The sequence below is a fragment of the Trachypithecus francoisi genome, unplaced genomic scaffold (assembly GCF_009764315.1).
Source record: "Trachypithecus francoisi isolate TF-2019V2 unplaced genomic scaffold, Tfra_2.0 Lachesis_group8, whole genome shotgun sequence".
NCBI classification, from domain to species: domain Eukaryota; kingdom Metazoa; phylum Chordata; class Mammalia; order Primates; family Cercopithecidae; genus Trachypithecus; species Trachypithecus francoisi.
Genome location: NW_022681473.1, coordinates 48,177,268 through 48,204,930, shown reverse-complemented (window position 1 = coordinate 48,204,930; position 27,663 = coordinate 48,177,268). Strand labels below are relative to the sequence as shown.

The 27,663-nt window shown below is 44.4% G+C and overlaps 1 protein-coding gene across 16 annotated transcripts in view; it reads right to left on the bottom strand.

Moving 5' to 3' along the window:
• Positions 1 to 27,663, bottom strand: part of PLEKHA7 (pleckstrin homology domain containing A7) — a 235,342-nt gene that overhangs the window by 93,701 nt on the left and 113,978 nt on the right. For all 16 annotated transcript variants that reach the window (XM_033204225.1, XM_033204215.1, XM_033204219.1 and 13 more), the window contains one exon: positions 152 to 235. In XM_033204225.1, the coding sequence (XP_033060116.1) occupies positions 152 to 235 (84 nt within the window). The remainder of the gene's footprint in view (positions 1 to 151; positions 236 to 27,663) is intronic.

The following is a 27,663-nucleotide window of genomic DNA, read 5'->3' as shown; positions in this document are numbered from 1 at the left end:
TTCTTCTCATATTCCTGTTTGGATCAACCAACCCACTCACTCCAAGCCCCTCTGTCTCAGAGAAAACAGTCCAGCAAGTTTTGTCTTCAGCAAATGCCTTTAGTATATCCCATACTCTGCCCAGATAAGGAGAATACATAAAAATACTTACTCTTCTTGAAGAATGAATTCACTGTTTTCTGGAGAAAACTGCCCCGTCACAGGATGCCTGAATGCTGTGGTCTGCTGGTTATGGCTAAAGGGAAAGAGAGATGATGGATGAGAATTCGTGTGAACGAAAGGAGTACAGACATGACAGGTCAGTCAGCAATGTCTGGCGACCCTGGTCATCGAAGATTTCTCACAGGAGGAGAAATGTGGGCCTTTCCCCTGAGACACACTTAGTCTGTCAGAAACCCGCCACACTAAGAAAAGCCCAAGAATTTCCAGCTCAGGTGCCAGAGCCCACCTACGAGACAGGGAGACTTCTAAGGAAGTCTTGGCTCCAAGAGAATACTGCATCTTGGAGAGACATTCCATGAAGTACTTACTCCAGCAAACTGAGATGATGAACAAAAAGTCACTTTAAGACAGTACGAGCTAAAACAAGAATGAAGGAAAGCAGATGACACTTCCGACAGCTTCCAAATCCATGAACCTAGTGAAAGAATTCTAAGAATTAACCACCCACCCAGAAAAATCTATCTTCTGAAAATTCTTCTCCCTACAACAAAATGTCTTCACTTCAACGATGGGATATAAATGTATGGGCATGTCTCTGCAACACGACCCGCACAATTTCAGCACGGTGGAGTTTCTATCACCCTTTTGAAGTTAGGAAGGATCAGCTTCCACACCAGGCTGACAGACACAAACAAAGCGTGTAGGTGTTTTGTGCATCAACAAAGGCTGCTTGGTTCTTTGAAAGGGAGGAGGAGCTGGCTCTAGAGACTGTTGGTTTGCTCCACAAATAAACTAAACTAAACCTCCTCTTTTTAAAACAAAATATGATTTATTTAAATTTCTTTCAAGATCATAGTCATTGCAGATTTTTTTTTTTTTTTTTTTTTTTTTTTTTTTGTTGAGACGGGGTCTCGCTCTGTCGCCCAGGCTGGAGTGCAGTGGCCAGATCTCAGCTCACTGCAAGCTCCGCCTCCCGGGTTTACGCCATTCTCCTGCCTCAGCCTCCCGAGTAGCTGGGACTACAGGCGCCCGCCACCTCGCCCGGCTAGTTTTTTTTTTTTTTTTTTTTTAGTAGAGAAGGGGTTTCACCGTGTTAGCCAGGATGGTCTCGATCTCCTGACCTCGTGATCCACCCGTCTCGGCCTCCCAAAGTGCTGGGATTACAGGCTTGAGCCACCGCGCCCGGCCAGATTTTTTTTTTTTAAAGACAGAGTCTCACTCTGTTACCCAGGCTGGAGTGATGCAATCTCGGCTCACAGCAACTTCCCCCTCCTGGGTTCAAGCAATTCTCCTGCTTCAGCCTCCCAAGTAGCTGGAATTACAGGTGTGCACCACCACGCCAGGCTTATTTTTGTATTTTTAGTAGAGACGGGCTTTCCCTATGTTGGCCAGGCTGGTCTCAAAACCTTGACCTCAAGTGATCCACCCACCTCAGCCTCCCAAAGTGCTGGGATTATAGGTGTAAGCCACTGTGCCTGGCCTGTAGACATTTTTTAAAATGTAAAAAGTAAAAAGTCACCCATAACCTCTCTATGTGGAGATATACCTGGGTATTTTCACCTTCCAAGTTTTTAATTTTCTTCTACTTAAAAGAATCACTTCAGGCTACTGAGAGTGATTTTACTGTATATAAAAATCTATGTCCTGCTTTTTCACTTCCTATTAACATAGAAGAAGTCCTATGTCATTAAGACTTCTTTATTTGAAATAGCTGAATAACAGTCTTATCATATGAATGTAAACAAAAATTTTTTTGACAGGGTCCTGCTCTGTTGCCCAGGCAGAGTGCAGTGGGGTGATCATGGCTTACTGCAGGCTCAAACTCCTGGGCTCAAGCAATCCTCCCACCTCAGCCTCCCAAGTGACTGGGACTACCGGTACATGCCACCATGTCCAGCTAAGTTTTGGGTTTTTTTGCAGAGATGAGATCTCACTATGTTGCATAGGCATGTCTCAACCCTCAGCCCACCAGGCTTGCTTCCCAAAGCGTTAGGATTATGTCTGGCCAAATGTAATTTTTTTTACATACAACCACTCAAAAAGTTGCCTACTGGGCACCCATGTGCTGGGCACTCCTTTAGGTACTGGAGATAAAAGGTGAACAAAAAGTCCTTATCCCATGGTATTTACATTCTAGAAAGATTTAAACTCTTCTAATGCTAGATATTTTAGGTGCTTCCCCCCACTATTATAATCTATATCTCCTTCAATGTAATTTGAATTTTGCAATTCAAATTTTTCCTTGGGTTACAGTCTTAAAGGAAAAATTACTGAATCAAAGGGCATGGTCATTTTTTAAGGTTCCTAGTATAGACAGTTAAAATGCTTTCATAATCAATAGATCATCTCAGTTTGGTATTGTTAAAATATTAGCCCCATCTCCAAACTGAGGACTAAACCTCCCTAGAGATTACTGTCTAAATCAGTATAGCGCAAAGGTTATCAAAGAAAAACTCTCTAGGCCTACAAAGTTTCTTTTACACCACCCTAATGCCTGGTCAGAATCTCCGATGTCCAGGTGTCTGGGATAACCGGGGCACTGAGGGTTAGAGCAACCTGAAAACCCTAACAAGCCAAATGTGAAGCCAGCCATGAGGCCAGATTGTTCCTTAGTCCTGCAACTATGCACCGCTTCACCATACTGTCACCCTTCCCAACCATAGCCAGCCTCTGAATTCCCTCCTCCTGGTCCCAGGCAAGCCTGTGGAATTCTATGACCTCATTTGGCAAACAGCAGACTAGTCTTCCCAAAAAAGCAGACTTAAGGCTGAGCATCTAAGATAAGGCCAAGAAGCAGAAACAGGCCTTCTTAAGACCTGTTTTAAAAATCCTTGCACCACGTTCAACGGTTAGGCTTTATTTATACCCAGCTTTTTCTTTTTTCTTTTGAGATGGAGTGTCGCTCTGTCACCCAGGCTGGAGTGCAATGGCATGATCTTGGCTCACTACAACCTCTGCCTCCCAGGTTCAAGTGATTCTCCTGCCTTAGCCTCCCAAGTAGCTGGGATTATAGAAACCTGCCACCACATTTGGCTAATTTCTGTATTTTTAGTAGAGGCAGGGTTTCACCATGTTGGCCAGGCTGGTCTCGAACTCCTGACCTCAGGTGATCAGTCCACCTCAGTCTCCCAAAGTGCTGGGATTACAGGTGTGAGCCACCACTCCTGGCCCATCTTTTTCCAGAGACTTATCTCCACTTGCCAGAGAAGCTGAAAATGCAAACTCTAAATCTAAACCTGCCTCATTTCTACCTGGAGGGGGAAAAAAAAGCCCTGCTCATAACAGAAATAACCATAAAACATTAACACAGCTATCTGTGATTATCTCTAATGAGGTTTGCAGTTTACAAAGCATTTTCTTACTCATCTGGGCTATTACCACCATCAATCCCACCATCAATGAGGAAATAGGGCTCAGAGAGGTAAATGTGGTTGGGGGTTGCCTGGTACAAGATAACTGTTGATAAATTATAAGACTTGCGACAGGTGCAGTGGCTCACACCTGTAATCCTAGCACTGCCTGGGGCTGGGGCAGGTGAATTGCTTAAGCCTGGAAGTTTGAGATCAGCCTGGGCAACATGGTGAAACTTTGTCTCTACAAAAAATACAAAAATTAGCCAGGCATGGTGTCACACACCTGTAGCCCCAGCTATTTGGGAGGCTGAGTTAAGAGGATCATTCGAGCCAGGAGGTCGAGGCTGCAGTGAGCTGTGATTGTGCCACTGCACTCCAGCCTAGGTGACAGAGTGAGGCTCTGTCTCAAAAACAAACAAAAAAGTGATAAGACTGGGAAATGACTCCAGGTCTTCTATTTCTAAATTCTGTGTTCTCTGTATGATAACCTGCTTTCCCTTTCCCTTAGGAGTCTGAGGGGGGCAGCTTCCTGGCCATGATCAGAAAGCCCTAAAGACACAAGGCATCAGAAAAACAGCACCAGCTGCCACTACTCCCTCTCGTTCTTTATCTCCCTCTTTCCCCTTTTGTCCAGGGCCAAAGTTATGAGTGATAGCACTTGTGTGGCACTCAGTAGTCCCCAAACAGCCTTCGGTTCTACCATAAGATCAGCTGGTGGATCTCTGGCAGATGAGGGTAAAAAGCAAATCTTCTACAGGTGTGGGGCAGATCCATCCAGCAGCCAGTGACCATCACTTCATATACACTGCACAATTCTTTTTTTTTTTTTTTTTTTTTTGAGACACAGTCTCGCTCCATTGCCCAGGCTGGAGTTCTGCAGTGCGATCTCCACTCACTGCAAGCTCTGCCTCCCAGGTTCACACCATTCTCCTGCCTCAGCCTCCCGAGTAGCTGGGACTACAGGTGCCCGCCACCATGCCCGGCTAATTTTTTGTATTTTTAGTAGAGACGTGGTTTCACCATGTTAGCCAGGATGGTCTCCATCTCCTGACCTCGTGATCCGCCCCCCTCAGCCTCCCAAAGTGCTGAGATTACAGGTGTGAGCCACCACGTCTGGCCTACACTGCACAATCTTAATAGCAATTCCTGGGCTCCCCACCCCAAACTGCACCAGCTTAAATAAACTCAGGGTTCTAAGTAAATGAATCTTGAGCTCCAGAGTTTAGGCACTAAGATGAATTTTACATTCTAACATTAGAAGAAAGGTAATTTTTAAAAAGCCAACACAAAATAGCTGTCATTTGATCAGACCTAGAGACAGTTCTTCAAACTTCTTTCCCTAATATGGATGCTGCCCTCTTTGCCAAAAGAGTTTTCAGTCACGGTGTCAACACCACCACCACCATCTCCTGCAATTTACAAGGAGTTTTAATTAAGGAGCTTTAACTGTGCTTACATTCATCATCTTATTTGCCCCTCCAAACTACCCATTGAAGTAAGCAGGGTATTTTTATCCCCATGTTAAACATAAGGAAACTGAGGTTCCAGGTTATGGGATGTTACTAGAATACTATATATATATATATATTTTTTTTTTTTTTTTTCCAAAAAGACTCATACATTGAGAAAAGAGATGAACCAGTGTAATGGCTTCTGAATATTGAAGTCTTAAAATTTCTTTTTTTTTTTTTTTCATTTGCGACAGGGTCTCACTTTGTCATCCAGGCTGGAGTGCAGTGGAATGATCTCAGCTCACTGCAGCTTCGACCTCCTGGGTTCAAGCGACATTCCTGCCTCAGTCCCCCAAGTAGCTGGGACTTACCGGTGCACACCACCATGCCCAGCTAATTTTTTTTATTTTTAGCAGAGAGGGGGTTTCACCATGTTGCCCAGACTGGTCTCCATCTCTTGAGCTCAAGCAATTTATCCACTTTGGCCTCCCAAAGTGCTAGGATTACAGACATGAGCCACCAGGCCCGGCCGAAATTTCATCATTTTTTATCAAACACATTCAGCTTGCTAATGGCAGAGCTTCTGGTTCAGCACTCTGAGCAAAGGGATGTGAGTGAGGTCCCTGGGCGATTCCATTCAATATTCACAAATACATAAAAGGGCAGGTTAGGTATCACCACACCAGGCCCCAAATGAAGAAAGTAAGGCCCCCAAAGAACGGTGATTTACCTACAACCGCAGTGGGTGTGTTGTCTGCACACCACCATCCTTTTGATCTCTTTCCACTACTCCAGACTCACCCTCGCCAAACAAAGGCTGCCTATTAAACGCTGGCTCCTCAAACCCATTTGGAGATTGCAAAGTCCTCTGGCTTTACTCGCTGTCCCCGGCTTCCCCACCACAAAAGCCCTCAGTCAGCTCCATTTCCTGATTCTAACACCCATGAAGAGTCTCATGTCCTATCACTGTGTCTCAAGAAGTATTTAGCAGGCACAGACACATCCCCTGAAATACCTGTTCTTAGACCTGAATTGCTGCCTTGCTCTATGGTAGTTCAGAGATGGCCCGGCTGAGAGCCAAGTGGCTGGTTTCAGGGGAGAACAAAAACTCTCTGTTCCACACAAGGGCTTCTGTTTCTCTTCAGGCTACCGAGAAAGTAATTTGGCATATGAGGTAAACACAAGCTAACCTCCATTTACAAATCCCGCTCTTCCTCCCAGAAGCAGCCCCTTGAAGTTGAATGGCAGCCAGTCTCACTTAGGAAAGGACCAGGGAACATGGATAGAAGATGGCAGGGAAGGATGATTCCCATGAAAGCAGGCTATGGGTAACCATCCATGTAAATAAGCATGTCTTCACAAGCCCTGGGCCAGGAAGGACTTGGGTTAGGTCCTAAAGAAGTCTGACAGTAAATACAAAAGACTTGATAAGAGAATAAAGTGAGGACCATGGAGAACTGATTTAAGGTCAATGTAAGACAGAGTCAACCTAAAATGACAGAGAAGGCTAGTCAAAATGTAAATACATCCTACGGTTTCTTGCAGCATTTTTCCAAGATTAATTTTCTATTCATATGGATTTTGATTGTAATATAAGCAGTGACTCTTGTTGGTTAAACACCAAGGTTCCAATTAGCACAGCAATTTTTTTGGCATGGCAAGAAGTTCTGGCATTATGTGACTGATGCTTAACAGAACAGTGGGGGTCGGAGCACCCTGATAAAGCTGGTTTTCTGACAGTAGTGGTATTGGTATGCTGAGAGTGTGACAAGTCTGCTCCATCAGCACTAGCTCTTATCTGGACCACGTTATAAAGAGAAGAAACTGCTTAAAACGTAAGAAAAGTATCTGGCCTAAAAGCCTGAGGAGGGACTCTGTTAAAGATCTTCTCCTTGGTATGCTCAGCAGTATCTGCCCCTCTGGACCTTCTGGTTCCTCAATGTGGCTCCCAGAACACTGTAAAAGGTTACCCTGCAGGCCTGAAGCCACTTTTAGCACTGCCCCCAGGCTTGTAAAGCCACTTACTATCATTGTTCTAAATACCAGTGTCTGGAGAAAACCAAGGATTCTGGATAACCTAATAATGCTCCTAGTTAGGTCTCAAAACTGGAAATTGAAACTCTGAGAATACAAGAAATTGCCTCTTCTTCATCTTCAGCTCGGATATGGGCCCCACAATAAAGAGGTAGCAATCAAGATTTGAAACAGCATCTTTACATTTCCTCAATTGTTTTTTAAGCTCCTTGTGGCTAATTTTACTTAACACTTTCACAAAATTGCTCATTTAATGCAAAGCATCATCATTAATGTGGTGTTTCTAAGGGGACTGAAAATCTACTGAAATGGTCTTTCAAGCTTGCACTTTTTGAAAATATCAAGATTTACAACAGCTCACTGCATACGGGCATTCCTGTGACAGGCCCTTCTTCCAGAATCAGGCCTTGATCAGCCAATGTAAGGTCCCCATCCTCTCTTTAAGTAGAAGCTATCAACATAACACTAATCAGCCTCCTTCAACATCTGCCCTAAGCAACAAGTCAGCCCAGAGCCCTAGGGTCAGAAGATCTGGGTTCAAACCAGATAAGCCACCTCACCTCTCTGAGGATCAATTCTTCCATTTGCAAATAGGGGATAAAAATGTCCCTCCAAAAGGTTGTTATGAAGATACAATGAAGGAACATACATGAAAGAACCTTGTGAAATGTCTGGCATACAGAAGGTCCTCAATTAATGTTTGTTGAATCCAACTGTACCTTGACTATAGCAATGTCTAATAGGCATCTACATTTTAACAGGGCAAGAATAGAATAAGCCTCCCTTCCCACCAAACTCAATACTCCTCCAGCCTTCCCTATTTCCATGAACATCACTATGACCTTAGAGTCATCCTTTATTCCTTTCTTTACCTTAACCTCCATGTACAATATGTGAAGCACGCAGAACCAAGTCCTATTGCCTCTATCTACAAAATATACTTTGAATTAATCCACACTCCACTCCATCTGTACAGCTAGCACCCTACTCATCTCTTAACTAAATACTGCAACAGCCTCCTACCGGCTCTTTCTGCTTCTACCTTGGCCTCTGTAGCACCCATTCTCCTCACTGGACGCCTCATGGATCTTTTAAAATATAAGCTAGACCAAGTCACACTCCTCCATTAAACTCTACGATAGCTCTACTTTACACACAGAGTAAAAAATAAGCTCATTACCTTAGCTTACAAAACGCTAAGATGCCTTGACTCCTGCCTGGTTCCATCTTCATCTAGTGCCATTATTCCCCTTGTCCATGCTGGCCTAGCCACACTGGCCTTTTTGTTTCTTGAACACCAAGCTCTTTCCTACTTAACAGTCTTAGCACTAGCTGACCTTGCAGCCTGGGTGCTCTTTCCTCCGGATATTTGAGGCAGAGTCTCACTCTTTCACCCAGGCTGGAGTGCAGTGGTGCAATCTCAGCTCACTGCAACTTCCGCCTCCCAGGTTCAAGGTGATTCTCCCGCCTCCACCTCCAAACAGCTGGGATTACAGGTGTGCACCACCACGCCCGGCTAATTTTGCCTCTAAATGAACTAGCTAGCCCTACAGAAATCTGGACTCAAGTAACAGAGACAAGAACCTAACGGTCACCCTGAGAAGGCAGTTGGCTTCTATTCTTACTGCCAGTGCAAGGGTGAGACACCAACATGCCAAGAACACTTCATCCTTGGCTCTCCTGAACTGAGTTACAATATAATTTGGAGAAATTAGCCCTCCCCTACAACTTCCTCAACTCCCCTGTAAAGGAGGGTTAATACACTCCACTGAGAGAATCAAAGAATGGAATGCAAACACCTGATAGGAAATTACTGAGTGATTAAAAACACACAGGAGGATAATACAAACATCACCTGTATCTCCCTTGTATGAACTGGGAGAGTGTTTTGGCATGAAACCTACAATTTGGTGACTGATTATATCCTCGCTAGTATTGCTCTCTGCTTATTTTATGTGTGTTTGTTCTTCTCCCTGTCCCCTCCCTTCAAGTAAGATCCAAGGGCTGGGAGGAGTCATTCCTTACTCCTCACATATCTCCTACAGCAAAGAAACAAGAATATTCAGAGTAGGCACTTGAACTCCTTTACTTCAAAACAGCCTGAGCACAGACATATCACCTTCAGGGAGAGGCTGTGCAGAACCAATGTGATTTCTGATTTCAGCAGCAAAATGCATCACAGAGCCCTCAAAGAGAGGGGGAGGCAGAAGGCCACAGGTCCTGAAAAAGACTTCACCAGCCCTGGAGAGCATGGAGCAGGGCAACTCTAGGCCTTCCCCATTCCCGTACCATCCACATCTGGCACACACTCCATACCAACGTGGGCAGCGACATGGAAACCCCATGCAACTCTAGACCCCCCCACCTGAGGGGCAGTTAGTAACTGTGCTTGGTGTCCAAAGGTGCCAAAGGGAAACAGCCTGGCACAGGCAGAACTGGGCATGAGGGAGTCACAAAATTAACTGAGCAAACTTAAGGCCCTCACAACTTGCAAAGAGGGAAGTCCGTCTTTTCCAAGCTCTCGATTTAACAGTCTTCTGGCATGATTTGCAAACCTCTACATTTCATTAGGTTCTATTAAGTTCTCCAGATCCACTCAATGGCCAATTCATTCTGCAAAGTACTCTTCTGACTGAGTCACCCACACCGCAAGCCTGCCTGTCCCCTGAGTTCCCACATGCAGCCCTACGACTTGGGGTTGCTACTTGGTGAATACACAGTTTTAATTTTGATTTCACAGGATCCCAGTAACCATGATAACATTAAAGTCAAGCTCCTGATAGAAGGAGGAGATCAAACTCAGAGAGCCCGTTCCTAATTTTTTTTTTTTTAAGGAAGTTGGCAGAGGAGCAATGTGGCAGGAGCTAAGTACCAGCTTTGTCACTACCAGCTAGCTCTACAGCCCAAGCAACTACTCAACCTCCCTAGGCCTCGGTTTCCTCATCTGTAAAAGAGGGGGTGCAGGTAGGTTCTCCATCTAGAAAGGCCACACAGGCCTACCTGAATCCCAGGCAGATCAGAGTCACATAAACTGGAATTCAAATCCCAGCTCTGCCACGCACTGGTACTGCATGACCTTGAGCAAGTTAGTGGCTTTTCTGAGTTTATCTGTAAAGGAAAGATTAATTCCGACCCTGCATTGTTATAAAGAATACTGATAACGTCCCAGCCCACAGTAGACACTTCAACCTTCAGTGCCTGCTATATTTATCTTCTGCTAGCTCTAAAACTGCACTCCAATAGAGTTGTTTTGCCTTTTTCCACATTCCATACTCCAGCATGTTCAGCCTGCTCTAGGACAGAGGCTCAAGAACACACTTTCTTTTCTTCCCTTTGAGTTAAGGCACAGCACCCAGCCTCCTGTTAAAATTTCTATTTAAAGAACTCACCTGGCAGGCAAAGTGGTTTAAGATCAAGAGGCGCCTTCCATCAGCCACACTTCCATCCCCGACAGAGTTCAGAAACTGCGGCCCGAGAAAAACCGCACTCTATAGAAGTTTTCAAACATGTCCTGGGAAACATTTTTAATCTTAGAACACCCAGTTTTATGCTTCCATTTAGTACACTTAAATAAGTCAGTTTCCCCAACTGTAAAATGAGAAGGCTGGAGCAGGAGATGTTTCCAGGATCTTCCCTCCAGCTGTAGCATTTTAAGATGCTGAGGTTCATCTCAAACTACAGTCATCCACAGAGCTACAGACTGAAATGTAACAACACTACACACAACTGCAGACACAAAGAGACAGGCAGAACAGTTGTCCTCCCCAACCTCACTTGCCAACAAAATATTCTTTGTAATAACATTAGGGAGGTGTAGTTAATGATACTTAGGTCTTATTTATGCCCAATTACATTGGATGCTAGTTGTTTTTATTTAACTGTAGGTACTCCCAACCATCGAAAACTCCCTTTCTCTCAGTCATGACTTGACTTTCATGAATCAGAATATACCACAGCAAACTGAATCCCTATAAAACCAGTACAGGACTAACCTGCTTTCTTGTTCTTACTGGTAAAGGCAGGGGACACACTCACCCTCCCTTTGGGTTCCATGTTCAGCTAGTGTCTTCCCCAGCTGCACTGCCTTCTGAAATCTTAGGTTCAGGTCAGACAGGGAGGGAAACTCCCAGCCTACCTGCTCTCTCTCAATTTCGGTTCTTGAGCAGCTGCCTCCCAAGGTGTTACAAATCCAGCAGCCACTTGCTCCTGCTCATTCATTCTCCTTCCTCTCCACCCCTCAAGCAAAATCTGGCAACCAGGCAGGAACATAGTTCCAGCTCTGAGTCACTGCCCCACTGTGGCCAAAGGGAGCAGTGGCTAGAGGTAAACAACCAGGCAAGCACTTCATGTCTCTAGAATCCAATTCTTCTGTTCTCTGAGACCGTGGGGTTGGCTGCCCCTCTAGAACCAGGACATAAAGAAACACCCCTACCTACAGCTCTGGAGTCAGAACAAATTGCTCATTCAGGTTTGCCCTACCACACCGAGCTGAAATCAGCCCCAAATCAGAGCCTATCTTTGGTGAAGAAACAATGGCTCCTTATCAATATTTCATACCAGTCAGGGCAGGGAAGAGTTTGAGTGGTTACAAGTCAGCAAACCCACTCCCCCTGGTAACAATGATTCTTTCATCACTGCTTGGGATGCCTAAGGTTCTCTCAGCACCAATTTAACCATGTGGCACTCATTCCCAGAACAGGCCTGAAAAGGAGAAGGGAAGAGGGCTTAAAAAGAGAAACCAGGCACCGAAGTCACAGATCAACCCTGTGGCTCTTTTCATTGCAACCTATGTAGGTCTACAAGTCACAATGCAGATGACACTTGAACATGAGCTCCATGGGGCAGAAACTAGTGTTTTCACGGCTATGTTCCAGGGCTTAGCATAGTGCCTGGCACATAGTAGGTATTCCACAAGTATTTGTTGAATGAAAAAAAATACAAGGGATTTTGTCCTGAGTCTACTTAGGATGACTGTATTACTAAAACTCGTATCCATCTTTTGCCTTTTAGAAACCTCCATATCCTTCAAAACTCTTAATACCACCTGTAGTGAATGTTCTATAAATCTTTAAATGTGGAGATGATTTACTGCGAAACCAAAGAAGCTCAAGCTTCAGGGCCCCTCACTTTCACAAGCCTCCTCCAGGCCCCAGGAAGAGCCCTACCAATGCGTTTACATGCTTTCTGCAATTTTATATATTTTTAAAGAAGGCTCCCCAAATTATCATATTTAACACCAAGCCCTACAGAATATCAATCTGCCATAGCAGAATGAATGAATGACTCACAAGCAATCCTGAAATATTATCATAACAAGGGCATTTGCTTGGACAGAACTATTTTGGTCACAGAAGAGGTATACCCCAGCCTACAGACACAGCCTAATCAATCACAAGTCAATCACTATAAAGACTGGATTAGGTTTAAGAGCACAAATCCCACGCATTCAACACTTATTAAAGCCCAACTATTTGCTTAGCCCTCTGAGTGCTTTGGAGAAAAATTATGATTAGATCATAATCACTCCCACAGAATAGTAGTTTATAATCCAATAGAATAGACTGATATGGTCACACGTACATATAAATATATATATATACACACACAGAGCTCAAAGCAGGTGTTGTCATAGAAAAGCAAAGCAGACCTATTTGCTATGTATCAACCTAAAAGGCATAATACCCTAGAAGGTAAATCATATTATCTTCATTTTACAAATGAGGAAACTGAGGACCAAAGGAGTCAAGAGCCATTCTAAGATCATATAACAAGCAAGTGGCAAGGTCAAAATTCAAGTCCAGATCTGCCTAACTGCAAAGTGTGGGCTTGTTTCTAGTGGCTACATGTCAGTCAATGTCTAGTTGCTCTATAGAACCTCCAAAATGTCTTGGGAGACACACTGGCTTTAGAGGTAGAGAAACCACATCGGGCACCAGCAGAGGTTGGCAAGCTTCCAAGACTCACACTCTTGAGAGTGGAGGAACAGGAAATGCCAGGAGTTTATTCATCAGTTATATAGAAATAATCCTTGTTCACCAGGAAACACCCTAGCAGGAATTAGTGACAGCTATCTTGGGAACCAGCAGGGGCCACATGAGAGGCTGCCGCCCTGTGGCTTTGTCTCCAAATTCCCTCATCCTTGTTGCCGGTTTAAGCATGCTGGAGCACTGCTCTTGTTCCATTATCTCCTGCCCAAACACCTTTCATGGCTCCTCAGTGTTAAAGCCTCTTTATCTCTCTCACTGCTTCCCAATACTCTTGGCTTCTGTCAACTTTTTTTTTTTTTTTTTTTTTTTGAGACTGAGTCTCGCTTTGTTGCCCAGGCTGGAGTACAGTGGCACCATCTCGGCTCACTGCAAGCTCCGCCTCCCAGGTTTTTATGCCATTCTCCTGCCTCAGCCTCCGAGTAGCTAGGACTACAGGCACGCACCACCATGCCCGGCTAATTTTTTGTAGTTTTAGTAGAGACGGGGTTTCATCGTGTTAGCCAGGATGGTCTCGATCTCCCGACCTCGTGATCCGCCCGCCTCGGCCTCCCAAAGTGCTGGGATTACAGGCGTGAGCCACCGCGCCTGGCGGCTTCTGTCAACTTTAACTGCCCACCAGTCCCCAAGTCACCCTTTCCTTTCTACCTCTGGGCTTTGGCTCCATCTGTCTTTTTCCCTAAGGATTTCTGCCCAATCTTCAAGGCCCCTTCTCTTCCAAGTAGCCCTTCCTAATCATGCCAGACCACTCTAATTTCCTTCCTTCCTCAACATTCTTAGCACTGAAGGCTTACACTCTTCAGTATTAATATATAGCGAGACTCCTCAATTGTAACATATAGGAATTATACTTTCCAACAGTTCTTTTAATTTTACTTTTCAAAAATTATTTAAGTACTGTATGCTACCGAAGGGTATAAACTAAAAAGCAGTTCCTTTTCCTGACTCCAATTCAGTGTCAATCCCAGGGGCAACTACCTTGACCAGTTTCTTGTATATCCTTTTCGGGTTTTGCATTTATGACATTTTTATGAACCCAAAATTTTATATATATATATATCTTTTTAGAAAAAAAATCATTAATAGAATAAAATTGTACATATCATTCTATAACTTGTTTTTTACTTTACATATATATCGTGGACTCCTCCATATCCATATGTAAAGATGAACATAAACAGCCCCCTCCACACACAGGTTTCCCTAGGACTTCCACACTACACCAGTCCTTTGAGAGATGATCCACAGGCCCATCCCATATGCCAATCTATCCCAATATGCATCAGAGGCTTCAAATTCATGACCTGAAAACCAATTTGTCCCCCAAACTAGTTTTATTTGAGCTACTCAGATTGTAAAAAAAATCAAAGTTTAAAAATAGAAAAATTTCATATAGAAATTCAGCTTAGGCCGGGCACAGTGGCTCATGCCTATAATCCCAGCACTTTGGGAGGCCAGGGCAGGCAGATCACCTGAGGTCAGGAGTTTGAGACCAGCCTAGCCAACATGGTGAAACCCTGTCTCTACCGAAAATACAAAAAAGATAGCCAGGCATGGTGGTGGGCACCTGTAATTCCAGCTACTCAGGAGGCTAAGCCAGGAGAATCGTTTGAAACCAGGAGGCAGAGGTTGCAGTGAGCCGAGATTGTATCACTGCACTCCAGCCTGGACAACAGAGCAAGACTATGTTTCAAAAAAAAAAAGAAAAGAAAAAGAAATTGAACTTATGTTAGAAAACAAAAACTGTGGCAACTCTGGGCCCCAAGGAGAGGTAGAATGATCCTTTTATTTCCCTGCAGTCCTCAACACTCCCTGCTATTTCCCAATGTTGACGGTGAACACCTAGTGTTATTTATCATCACATCTAACATTTCTAATTTTCCTTTTTTTTGAGACGGAGTCTCGCTCTGTCACCCAGGCTGGAGTGCAGTGGCCGGATCTCAGCTCACTGCAAGCACCGCCTCCCGGGTTCACACCATTCTCCTGCCTCAGCCTCCCAAGTAGCTGGGACTACAGGCGTCCGCCAACGCGCCCGGCTAGTTTTTTGTATTTTTTATTAGAGACGAGGTTTCACCGTGTTAGCCAGGATGGTCTCGATCTCCTGACCTCGTGATCCGCCCGCCTCGGCCTCCCAAAGTGCTGGGATTACAGGCTTGAGCCACCGCGCCCGGCCATTTCTAATTTTCTTAAAGTTCTGTAAATATAAACAGAGTGTTATGAGTACTTCAGAAACAAATTCAAGAGCATAAACACCACAAGTTGCCTTTCTGTTATCTGCTAAGCCTCTGTAGATATCTGAGTTTGTAACTCCTACCTTGTACCAACACCACTGATTCCAGAGAAGACCTTCCTTTCATGAAGAAGATCTGTTTTAAAAAATAAAGATTTCTTGCTGGCCATGGTGGTTGACACCTGTAATCCCAACACTTTGGGAGGCCATAGCAGGTGGATCATCTGAGGTCCAGAGTTCAAGACCAGCCTGGCCAACATGGTGAAACCCTGAATACAAAAATTATCCGGGTGTGGTGGCACATGCCTGCAATCTCAGCTACTCAGGAGGCTGAGGAAGGAGAGCTGCTTGAAATCAGGTGGCAGAGGTCGCAGCAAGCCAAGATCATGGCACTGCACTTCAGCCTGGGCGACAAAGTAAGACTCCATCTCAAAAAAAAAAAAATTAATATATAAGACTAAGAACTAAAGGAAGATGCCAGCTGTGGTACCTCTAATCCCAGCACTTTGGGAGGCTGAGGTGGGCGGATCACTTGAGGTCAGGAGTTTGAGAACAGCCTGGCCAAAATGGTGAAACCTTATCTCTCCTTAAAAAAAAAAAAAAAAATTAGCTGGGAGTGGTGTCGAATGCCTGTAATCCCAGCTGCTCGGGAGACTGAGGCAGGAGAAAAAAAATAACTAAAGGAAGATGACAAAAATTGGCCCAGAATTTTTCCTGTCACAAATATATTAAAAAAAAAAAAAAAATTCCAACAGTGAATGGACTCACTCTTAGCCTTCTCTAACTGAGCTTTTGAAAAGGTAAACCCCAGTTGGGCACAGTGGCTCATGTCTGTAATCTCAGCACTTTGGGAGGCCGAGGCAGGTGGATCACTTGAGGTGGGGAGATCGAGACCAGCCTGGCCAGCATGGTAAAACCCCATCTCTACTAAAAATACAAAAAAATTAGCCAGGCGTGGTGGCGCATGCCTGTAGTCTCAGCCACCTAGGAGGCTGAGGTAAGAGAATGGCTTGAACCAGGGAGGCAGAGGTTGCAGTGAGCTGTGATTGCGCCATTGCACCACTCCAGCCTGGCGACAGAGCAAGACTCCATCTAAAAAAAAAAAAGAAAGAAAGAAAAGAAAAGGTAAACCCCAAACCAGTCAACAGACTGTTTCTTCCACAGAGTGAAAAATCAAGAAAGATACCACCACCAATTCTATCCCTAAAGAATCCAAAGGAAGAGTGGTACCAGTGGATGCAGCCCTGATGGCCACCCAAAGAGGCCACTGGCAGTAGGCAGAGACTCCTGGAAAAGAAAAGCATCTAACCAGGTGCCACCTGGGACACGATCACAGACCTCTCCCAACTTGAAAAATACACAGTCTACTGTGGTGTTTATAGAACGGGCCCTGGAGTCCAGCTCTCCACAGCTGTCCACATCATAGACAAGGAAACTGCTCCAGAAAGCAACTGCAAAAAGTTGCCACCATTTAAAAAAAATAATTGTTTCAGCTAGGTATTCAAAAGAAATTTTTTTTTTTTTTTTTTTTTTTTTTGAGACGGAGTCTCGCTCTGCCGCCCAGGCTGGAGTGCAGTGGCCAGATCTCAGCTCACTGCAAGCTCTGCCTCCCGGGTTCACGCCATTCTCCTGCCTCAGCCTCCCGAGTAGCTGGGACTACAGGCGCCCGCCACCTCGCCCGGCTAGTTTTTTGTATTTTTAGTAGAGACAGGGTTTCACCATGTTAGCCAGGATGGTCTCGATCTCCTGACCTCGTGATCCACCCGCCTAGGCCTTCCAAAGTGCTGGGATTACAGGCTTGAGCCACTGCGCCCGGCCCAAAAGAAATCTTAAAAGGCACACAATTGCCAGGCGCAGTGGCCCACGCCTGTAATCCCAGCACTTTGGGAGGCTGAGGCAAATGGATCACCTGAGGTCAGGCGTTTGAGACCAGCCTGGCCAACATGGTGAAACTCCGTCTCTACTAAAAATACAAAAATTAGCGGGGCATGGTAGCAGGCGCCTGTAATCCCATCTACTCAGGAGGCTGAGGCAGGAGGATTGCTTGAACCGAGGAGGTGGAGGTTGCAGTGAGTGGAGATCACACCACTGCACACTAGCCTGGGTGACAGAGCGAGACTCCGTCTCAAAAAAAAAAGCCCACAATTACTACTTGGTCAGACCTGAATGATACTGCTTGACTTGCCCCCAACAACAACATGTGACAACAGTATATTTCCTCATTCATTTAACAAATATTTGAGAACCAACTAGATGCCAATTCCCTAGTGTCTTATGCATGAAAGGCAAGTAATCAAGAAGAGGAATTAAGTGATGTTAAGGGTGTGTAACAGCTCAGTTTCTATATATCCTGCCAAAAGATTAACAAAATAACAGTTTTTCTGATTCAGATTAGCAAATGATAACCTGTCTTAGGAGCTATAAATTCTCAGTTTATCAGTTTATTAAGCCAAGTTGAGAAAATTGAAAAACAACACAAATCAGAAAAACAATTCAGGATATGAAAGAAGAGCAATATTATTTTTAAAAATCAGACAGAACTTCTGGAAATGAACATTTCATTGAAGGAATCACAAAATACAGTCAAAGAGCTTCAACAATAGGCTAGGCCAAGCAGAAGAAAGAATTTCAGATTGCTCAAGCCCAGGAGTTCAAGACCAGCCTGGGCAATATGGCAAAAACCCCATCTCTACTAAAAATACAAACTATTAGCTAGGTATGGTGAGCAAACACCTGTAGGCCCAGCTGCTTGGGAGGCTGCAGTGGAAGGATCACCTGAGTTTGAGAAGTTGAAGGTGCTGTGAGCTGTGATCATGTCACTGCACTCCAGTCTGAGTGACAGGAGTCAACACTCCCCCTCCAAAAAAATAAATAAAATGAAATGAACAAAGCCTCTGAGAAAATTGGGTTTCTGTGAAATATCCAAACCTACAAGTTATAGGTTGATTCTGAGAGAGAAGAAGAAAATATATGGAAAACCTGTTTGAAAGAGTAATTGAAGAAAACTTCCCTGGTCTTGTTAGATGCCTAGACACCCAGATACAAGAAGTTCAGAGAACTCCTGGAAGATGCATTACAAGAAGAATCTCAACAAGGCATATAGTCATCAGACTATCCGAAGTCAACATGAAGGAAAAAATTCTAAAAGCTTCAAGAGAGAAGTGTCTAATCCCTTATGAAGGAAATACCATCAGACTAAAAATGACTTCTCAGCAGAAACCTTACAAACCAGAAAAGTTTGGGGTTCTATTTCCAGTCTTCTTAAAGAAAAAAATGCCAGCCAAGAATTTTGTATCCTGCTAAACTAAGCTTCATAAATGAAGGAGAAATAAAATATTTCCTAGACAAGCAAACACTAAGGGAATTTTTCACCACTAGACTGCCCCTACAACAAATCTTCAAAGGAATTCTAAACATGGAAACAAAAGGGCAACATTCATCATCATGAAAACACATGAAAGTATAAAACTCACAGGTCTTATAAAGCAATTACACAATCTAGACTGCAAAGCAATGAGGTAACACTATTATAACAAGAACAAACCTCACATAGCAATACCAGCCTTAAACATAAATGGACTAAATACTCCTCCTAAAAGATACAGGCTGGTGGAATGGATTTAAAAACAAGATCCGGCCGGGCGCGGTGGCTCAAGCCTGTAATCCCAGCACTTTGGGAGGCCGAGACGGGCGGATCACGAGGTCAGGAGATCGAGACCATCCTGGCTAACACGGTGAAACCCCGTCTCTACTAAAAAATACAAAAAAACTAGCCGGGCGAGGTGGCGGGCGTCTGTGGTCCCAGCTACTAGGGAGGCTGAGGCAGGAGAATGGCATAAACCCGGGAGGCGGAGCTTGCAGTGAGCTGAGATCCGGCCACTGCACTCCAGCCTGGGCGACAGAGCGAGACTCTGTCTCAAAAAAAAAATTTTAAATAAAAAATAAAAAAAATAAAAACAAGATCCAACCACATGCTGCATACAAAAAACCCACCTCACTGATAAAGACATTTACAAAGTAAAGGACTGGAAAAAAATATTCTGTGCAAACAGAAACCAAAAGCAAGCAAGAGCAGCTATACTTAGATAAAACAGATTTTAAATCAGTAACAGTAAATAAAACAAATTGAGACCTATTTTATCACAGATGGTAACTCTTGCTTTCCAGAAATTAATTCCACAGTATTAAGAGTTGCAGGACTGAAAATGACTCAGAGCTTACCTCATCCAATCTCTTCGCTGCATAGATGAGGAAACTGAGACCTAGGAAGGTTAAGAAATTGCTTGAGGTAAGAGTTATTACTGAACCATAAATTAACACCAGGTTCCCAAAAACAAGGATTAAGAAAAAAACATACATTGTTTTAAAATTAATGTCCTGCCTTAAAATCCATTTTCCAGTGATTTCCACTAACATGAAAACATATATATATGTATTGCTTAAAAATATGTAAAAATATACATTTTTTTTCTTTTTAAAAATGTCTTTAGAGTCAGGGTCTTACTCTGTCACCCAGGCTGGAGTGGGTGGCATGATGATAGCTTACTGCAGTCTCAAACTCCTGGGCTCAAGTGATCATCCTGCCTCAGCCTCCTGAGTAGCTAGGACTATAGATACAGTGCCACCATGCCAGACTCCCCTCCCCTCCTCTCCCATTCCATTCCATTCCATTCCGAGATGGGATCTTGCTATGTTTCCCAGGCTGGTCTCAAACTACTGTACTCAGGCAATCCTCCTGTCTTGGCCTCCCAAAGCACTGGAATTACAGGCATGAGCCACCCAGCCTCAAAAAATATATTTTAGAGCTTGGAATCTGTGTGTGCAATCAACAGACCTCACATGGAAATCCAGTATTAGTGGTCTGGATTTGAGTGGCATATAAAATATACAAAGAGGAGAGAGCCATATGAAGACAGAGGCAGAGACTGGAGTGATGCCTCTATAGGCCAGGAATGCCAAGAATTGCTGGCAGCCATCAGAAGGAAAGAGAGAGGCATGGAATGGAACCAACTCTGTAAACACTTTGATTTTCGACTTCTTTTCTCCAGAACTGCAACAGAATACATTTCCGTTGTTTTATACTACTGTTGTGGTAATTTGTTGCAGCAGCCATAGGAAAGGAACACAGAATCTGTATTAGTTTAGTGGCTTTGATTTACTACAAATCCAATTAGTCAACAGCATGGAAAAGCTGTCACAAGGGCCACTAGGATCTTGGGACTCACTTAATAATAGTATAGAGTCCAAAACAAGGGAGTAAAATGTTATTCAATTTTAAACTGATCAGACTCCACCCAATTATGTGTCCACTTCTAGGAATCATACCTGCAGGCCAGAGGGGAAAGCTGGAGGAAGTCCAGAAGAGACAGGCCAGGGCTGTGAAGGGCTAAGTGGGTCAACACCACATCACTGAAGAAGCAACTGGAGTTTTAAGGTTTCAAAAAACTCAGAGAGGCCGAGATGGGCGGATCACGAGGTCAGGAGATCGAGACCATCCTGGCTAACACGGTGAAACCCCGTCTCTACTACAAAAATACAAAAAAATACTAGCCGGGCGAGGTGGCGGGCGCCTGTAGTCCCAGCTACTCAGAAGGCTGAGGCAGGAGAATGGCGTAAACCCAGGAGGCAGAGCTTGCAGTGAGCTGAGATCGCGCCACTGCACTCCAGCCTGGGCGACAGAGCGAGACTCCGTCTCAAAAAAATAATAATAATAAAATAAAATAAAAAACTCAGGGGACACAACTGCTGTCTTCATCACTAAAGGATTATCAAGACGGGAAGTAATCTAATTTGTTCCCTGAGGTTCAAGATGATTGAACCAGGATCAATGGGTGGAGTCACAGGGAGGCATATTTTTCAAGGAACTGAGTGTCAACAATGTCACAGAGACTCTGAACATCACACTGGCCAACTGCCTTCCATTGGTGGAAGTTTAGGCTTGAGCCTGGGCCAAATAAATCATCTGGCAAGGATGTTGGTAATGGAAGAATGCAAACCCCAAGCATGCAATCTGCCAAGATGACCTTATTATGCTCCTCACGAGCTCTGTGAATCTGTGAATCCATAAAATGCATCACTTGACAACTATGTGAATCAAGAGATATCTGAAACATGTGGGTAGGATATGGAGATCCTGAGCATGAAGAAATATGTATGGTGGGAAAAGAGAAACAAGGCCCAGTACAGAGCAATGGCTAAGAACTTATAGCCAGCTCCCAGAAGCCTGGCAGCAAGAGTAGGTGGTCACAGCCCTGCAGGGGAGGTTGTTTTATTTTTCATTTATTTATTTATTTGAGACAAGGTGTCACTCTGTCACCCAGGATGGAGTGCAGTGGTACAATCTCAGCTCACTGTAACCTCTACCCCACTGGCTCAAGTGCTCCTCCCACCTCAGCCTCCAAAGTAGCTGGGATCTCAGGTGCGTGCCACCATGCCCAGCATTTTTTTTTTTTTTTTTTTGTATTTTTAGTAGAGCCAGGATTTCACCATATTGTCCAGGCTAGTCACAAACTCCTGAGCTCAAGCAATCTACCTGCCTCAGCCTCTCAAAGTGCTGGGATTACAGGCATGAGCCACTGCGCCCGGCCAGGAATCTTACATCGAAATTGACAATATCTATGTTGAACTTTCTGTTTTGTTTATCTATTTAATAAACAACATGCATTTACTTCTGACAGTTCTGGAGGCTGAGATGTCCAAGTTCAAGATGCCAGCACATTCGGTATCTGGTAAGGGCCCATGCCTTGTAGATGGCACCTTCCTGCTGCATCCTCACATAGTGGAAGGTACAAACAAGTTCCCTGGGGCCCCTTTTACAGGGACACTAATCCCATTCATGAGGGCTCCACCCTTCAAGCTTTCTCTTGTAGCTCTAATTATCCAATATGGCCAGTATCCACTAACAAACCACTAGTGAGTAACTGCTTGCAATATTTGCATGTATTATCTCCAATGGTTATGTGAACACTACAAAATATTATCATCTTAACTCAGGGAACTCAGGCATAGGATAGGTTAAATCATTTGTCCAAGACCACACATTTCAAAAGAGTTTAGGATTCCCACTGGAATCCAAGTATAGAAGCCAAACTCTTCTCCTGCATCACAGTATTTCCTCTGTACCCTACTGTGGGCATTTAGTTTGTTCAAGGTAAACAATAATACCAGGCAAGTGGGAAGGAAACAGGTGGCTTTCCCTTTCTGGGCCTCATTTACCTCATCTATAAAATGGGAAAAGATGGTGGATGATGAACACAGGGAGTTCTTACAGCTCTGATACCCTGGTGCTGCCCTGCAATTAAATGTTACTAGATTCCTTTTCTCTCAGTGTCACCTCCACACTGTTCGGGCTGAGAAAGTAGCAACAGAGAAGGCTGTAATTCTCTAGTACCTGCCCCCCAACAAGGAAGACACAGCTGGTAACTTTTCCCATTGCCTTGAGGTCAGAGCAGTAATGGAAAGAGAAAACGAAGAACAGGCAAAAAGTCTGCTGTATGAGCTCATTTGCAGGTGTGCAGCATGGAATGACCCACATAAATCCTGACATTTAGTGCTTACTCTTACTCCGTAAACCAGGACTGTGCTGTAAAGTACAGTAAAGCACACAGATCTGAGGGCTAGCAGGGCCCAAAGCCCAAGGGATGTCCATGAGGAATTAAAGCACAGTGTCTTTGTTTGGAAAAGATTAAGTTATCCATGGAGTGTGAAAGAAAAAGTAGCCTGGCCACATTCCAGAGGCTCCAGTAAAGGAGCCTCTTGCAGATGCTTCCAGTGTTGATGCTATACTGAATCAGGTTAGGAAGCATCCTTCAGCCCACCCTGCTGGGGACCTGTGGCTAGGCAAAGCCTCCTCTTTCCAACTGCCCCTTCTACTGGTCCTCTAGCAATGGAATACCAGAGTCTAGGGACTCCAGAGGCCCAACAGCTCAGGAGGGGGAGGTTGCCAAAGTCCTGAGAGACTTCGTTCCTCCCCTGCCCATCATCACTCCATGACCCAGGAAAGGGGGACCATCCCAGCATCAAGGCTTGGGGGACAGACTGGACACCTAATCAGGGGGGCTCTCACTATCTCACTTCTAGGAAAGGGCAAAATGGGATGATTTCGGAAATTCCCCACCCAAACCAGTTTCCTCTTCAATTTCCTAATGATGCCCATTCAGGAAGGGAGTCCCAGTTAGAGGAACAGAGCAGGAAGAAGGCTCCTGACCCACAGGACCCCGGGTACCTGGAGTTTCCAGTGAGCACATCACTGTGCCCAAATGGAATATCCCAGTAGATGTTTCTGGTTTTATTCTAATATTTCTTTTTATTTTTGGTTTTGCAGGATGTAAGGCAAGATGGCAGGGTGGGCAGGGGAGAGACATCAAATAGTCAGGGGACAGAGTGTGGGTATGGAGCCAGAACTAGGTTCCAATCACAGCTCCACACTGGTAGTATAAGCTTTGTAAAATATCTCCTAAATAGTGCCTGAAATGAAGAAAGTGAATGGTAAGGGTACATGTTCTTGTTGGGGTCCCTTCTCCCCACAGAAAACCTACCAACTCCCCACAACCTTAACAGACAGCCCACCAGCCCAGTGCACCAGACTTCTCCTGCAGATATCCAAAACTGGGTGCAAGGGAGGGGAGTGGATAAAGAATCACACAATGTAAAAGAGAGAGATCCATAACGATAACTTCACTGAGCATATTATATACAAATCACATTATAACATATTACACTCCAGGCACTCTGCAGGCATTATCTCATACCATATTACCATCCTAGAAAGTAGTTATTATTATTTCCATTTTACAGATGAAAAAACTGAGGATCAGAAAAATTAAGGGATTTATATAAGATTACACAGCTAGTAGGCACAGAGCCAGAATTCAAATCCAGGCTTTTTGACTCCAGAGATGGAGTCAAAGGTTGAACTATTCCCCATGAAGACAACATGGCCAAACCAATTCCTTACATTTCCAAGGCAAGAAGAAAACTCCAGTACAGGGGAAGAGTTTAACATAAGAAGCTATTCTTATTAGGGGCCTCCATCCTCTGAAAATAAATCACTGACCCTCCTCATTCGTGTCTGGAAGTCCCAGCAATCAGGCATGGAACTGACTGGCTGGAAACCTGCAGGTTACAATCCAGAACTTGCTACTGACCTTTAACCCAGAATGACTCCTACGTCTGAAGAAGGTAACATAAAGAAATGGGAGCACAAAGCATCCTCGACTACACCATCCACCTCTCCGGAGCACTTCCTCCTTTGGCAACAGCTGCACGTCACTGACTCTGAATCACACATTTATACTGCGCCTTTCCAGATCCAGACTCAGTTCCCTAGCGTCAAACTGTGTCAGCAGGGATGCAGAGAGCAGAGAGAGAGAGCTCAGTGAATCACTTTTCTCTGCTAGTGATGGTATCTGATGCATGTTAAACACCTCCCTGCAATTCCTCAAGTGTCTATTAATCAGTGAACCAAGAACACAGAAGGCACCAAGGAAAAATCTGCCATTGCAGGGAAAAAAGCAAATTGTATCAGGCCTCCTTACCAATGCACAAAGACTTCTAAATCCAAGAGGAGGTGGTGATAGTAACAGCCTAGTCATCGAGACACTTGGTCCCACTGGCCACAAAGTGGACAATAAACAACCCCTCACCTGAAAGGGGCAAAATCTACTTCTCCTTAGCCTCATGTAGACCTGGCTGAGCCAAGAAGAGAATGTGCCAAAATTGATTAAGAAAGAAACTTGTAAAAATTTGCTCTTGACAAGCTTCAGTCTCTTCTCCCCTATAAAACAGTCCTAGAATACCACCATCAGTTCTCCCCAGCTCAGAAGACTAAACAAGATACACAATGGTCCCCAAGGTTCTGGTGCCCACTTGCCTTTTCAGGCTAAATATCTTCCCCAGAAAAGCTCCTGCCCTGCCATGGTTATGACTTCTAAAGCTGTCTCTCTGAGTTCCGTCCACGCTCTAGAGCCCCAGATCCCTATATCCAACTTCCTACTAGACACTTCTTCCAAGATGTCCTGTAGGCACCATTAAATCAACATATTACAAAGTGGAACCCTTTTCTATCTTCCTAAACTGTTTCTATTCTTTTATTCCCCATCTTGGTGAAGGTCACTGAGGAGCACTTGGAAGAATGGCTGTGACACTGTTATCACAACAACTTGGGGAGGGGGCATTTGATGGGCAAGGAGCCAGAGTGCTAACCACCACCATCCCACAGAATGAAAAGCTGTCCCTCCCTAAATGTCAAGAGTCATAGCACCTAGAAATGCTGGAAGGCATCCTACCTTTTCCCCTCACTCCCCATCAGTCATCAAGAAGAGTTAACTCTACTTCCTATATCCTCAACCTGGCCCATCCTCTCCATCCCTACAGCCACTCAGTGGAATGACTGCAACAGTCCCTAAGCCCATCATCCTATCTCTGCACCCACCCACCCGCCTATTCCCAATTCTCTTTCTATGATCCTCCAGACAGTTGCCTGTAAATAGCTCTAAATCTATAAACTGTGCCACTTCCAGCCTTAAAATCATCCAGTACTTCCCATTACCTTCTGGAAAAAAAAGCTAAACTTCCTAAACCTGTTCCCTGCCTCATGGCTCACCACTCCCACATGGATACCCAGGCTCCAGGGGTGTCTCAGTATCTTTGCACACACTGTTCCCTTTTCTTGAGGGCCATGTCCTTACCTCTCTGGCTTTTGTCCTTTAAGACAAATGCAAGGGTCACCTCTCCTTAGAAGCCTTCCCTGATATGAGGCTGAAGTAAGAGCTTGCTTGTGCACACATGGAGAGAACTTTTACTGCCTCACTGAGATTGTTGTGCTTACCCTGCTTCTCTGTTGGCTCTGATTCTCCATCACAGAGCCTAGTATACAGTATTGGCTTAATGAACAGCCGATGGATTCGAATGTACCGCTTATATATAAAGCACTGACAGTTGCCAAAACCTCATGCAATGCAATGACTTGGAGAGGTAGTATTGATACTATTACCATTTAACAGAAGAGGTTAAGTCTCTCTCGCCCAAGTTAAAAAATAGTTTGCTAGGGGTAGAGCCAAGACGTGAACCAAGTTCTCTCATGACAAATTCTTTTTTCTTTGTCATAATACCACCCTACATGAAAGGCTACAGAACAGGCATCCAGGTGGGGGCAAGAAACGTCATCATCCTGTCTCCTTCAGACTGAGCTCCAACAAACCCATCACATCACCCAGCTGCACAGCCCCATTCCTCCCCATTTTCCTTCCTACACCTCAATCATATAGTGCAGAAACCCCAAAGCCAGCAAAAGAGCCTGGTCTTACTGTCAGAAACTCTGCCAGCCTGTAGCATGATGGCTCCAGTGTGCTGGCTGGGAGCAGGGGACTGGTGGTAAGTGGCAGCTTTTAGAGATGCCATGCATTAAGTACACAAGGCTTTAAATGGGCCACCCGCAGAGAAGGTGTATTAGGCAGCGAGGGGGAGGAGGTCTGCAAGCTATCCCGCTGTGCCATGTGAAAGGCTGGTAGTTCCTAATTACTTTCTGAGACTTTTCATGAGCACCTCACATATGCCATTTTGCTTCAGGAACACAAAGCAATTAGAAATAGGGTTCCAGACTTTATGACTCTTAACTGTAGCTGCTGTGGAGAGCATTTGCTTGCACACACACATTTGGCTCAAATGTGAATGTAAAAGGCGATTAAGGAAATGTGCAGTTTGGTGCTGCAAGCTTCTCAGGGGGCAAGGAAAATGACAAACGCTCATTTCAGGGCTCTGGGTGGCAATCACTACCCACTTCCACAATGTCATTCAGATATCACCATGACAACCACCAAAAGGCTTCCTTCCTCTATGGCAAAGACAATAGAAATTTTAATTAAGGCCATTTCTTTTTTTTTTCTCACCGATGGAAGAAAAACATCCACAAAATGTTACCCGGAAATACATGACCAGGAACACTTTCTGAATTCAAAAATATTTTTGCTGCTTTCCATGGAGTCACATGATCCATCCCGGCATCCCCAAAGCCCACACTCTCCCACCCTTTCAACAACTCGAATTTTTATAGATCTCATAAATTCAGATCTGTCTGGATCTTTTATCAAACATTATGAAACTAGGGAAACATTCCAATTCAATTTTCTGACTATGATTGAGAACAGGATTTTAGTCATTTTTATTTCAGTCATAAAATTCAAAAGGTCTGGTACATTTTCATAAAGTACTTTCAATAAACTGAAACAGCCCAAGATTAGAGTTGAGTGTTCAGTGGCCTTTGGACAGAAAATCTGGACTTGAATACCTGCTTTGTACTCCTGTGTGACTTTGAGTTAGTTACTTAACCTCTCTGAGATTTAGTTTCCTTATCTGGAGGACAGAAGTAATAGTGCCTACTTTGGAGCATTTCAAGGAGAAGCAAGGGTGAATGTAACAAGTTAACACTCTGCCCAGTCCATAGTGAGCTA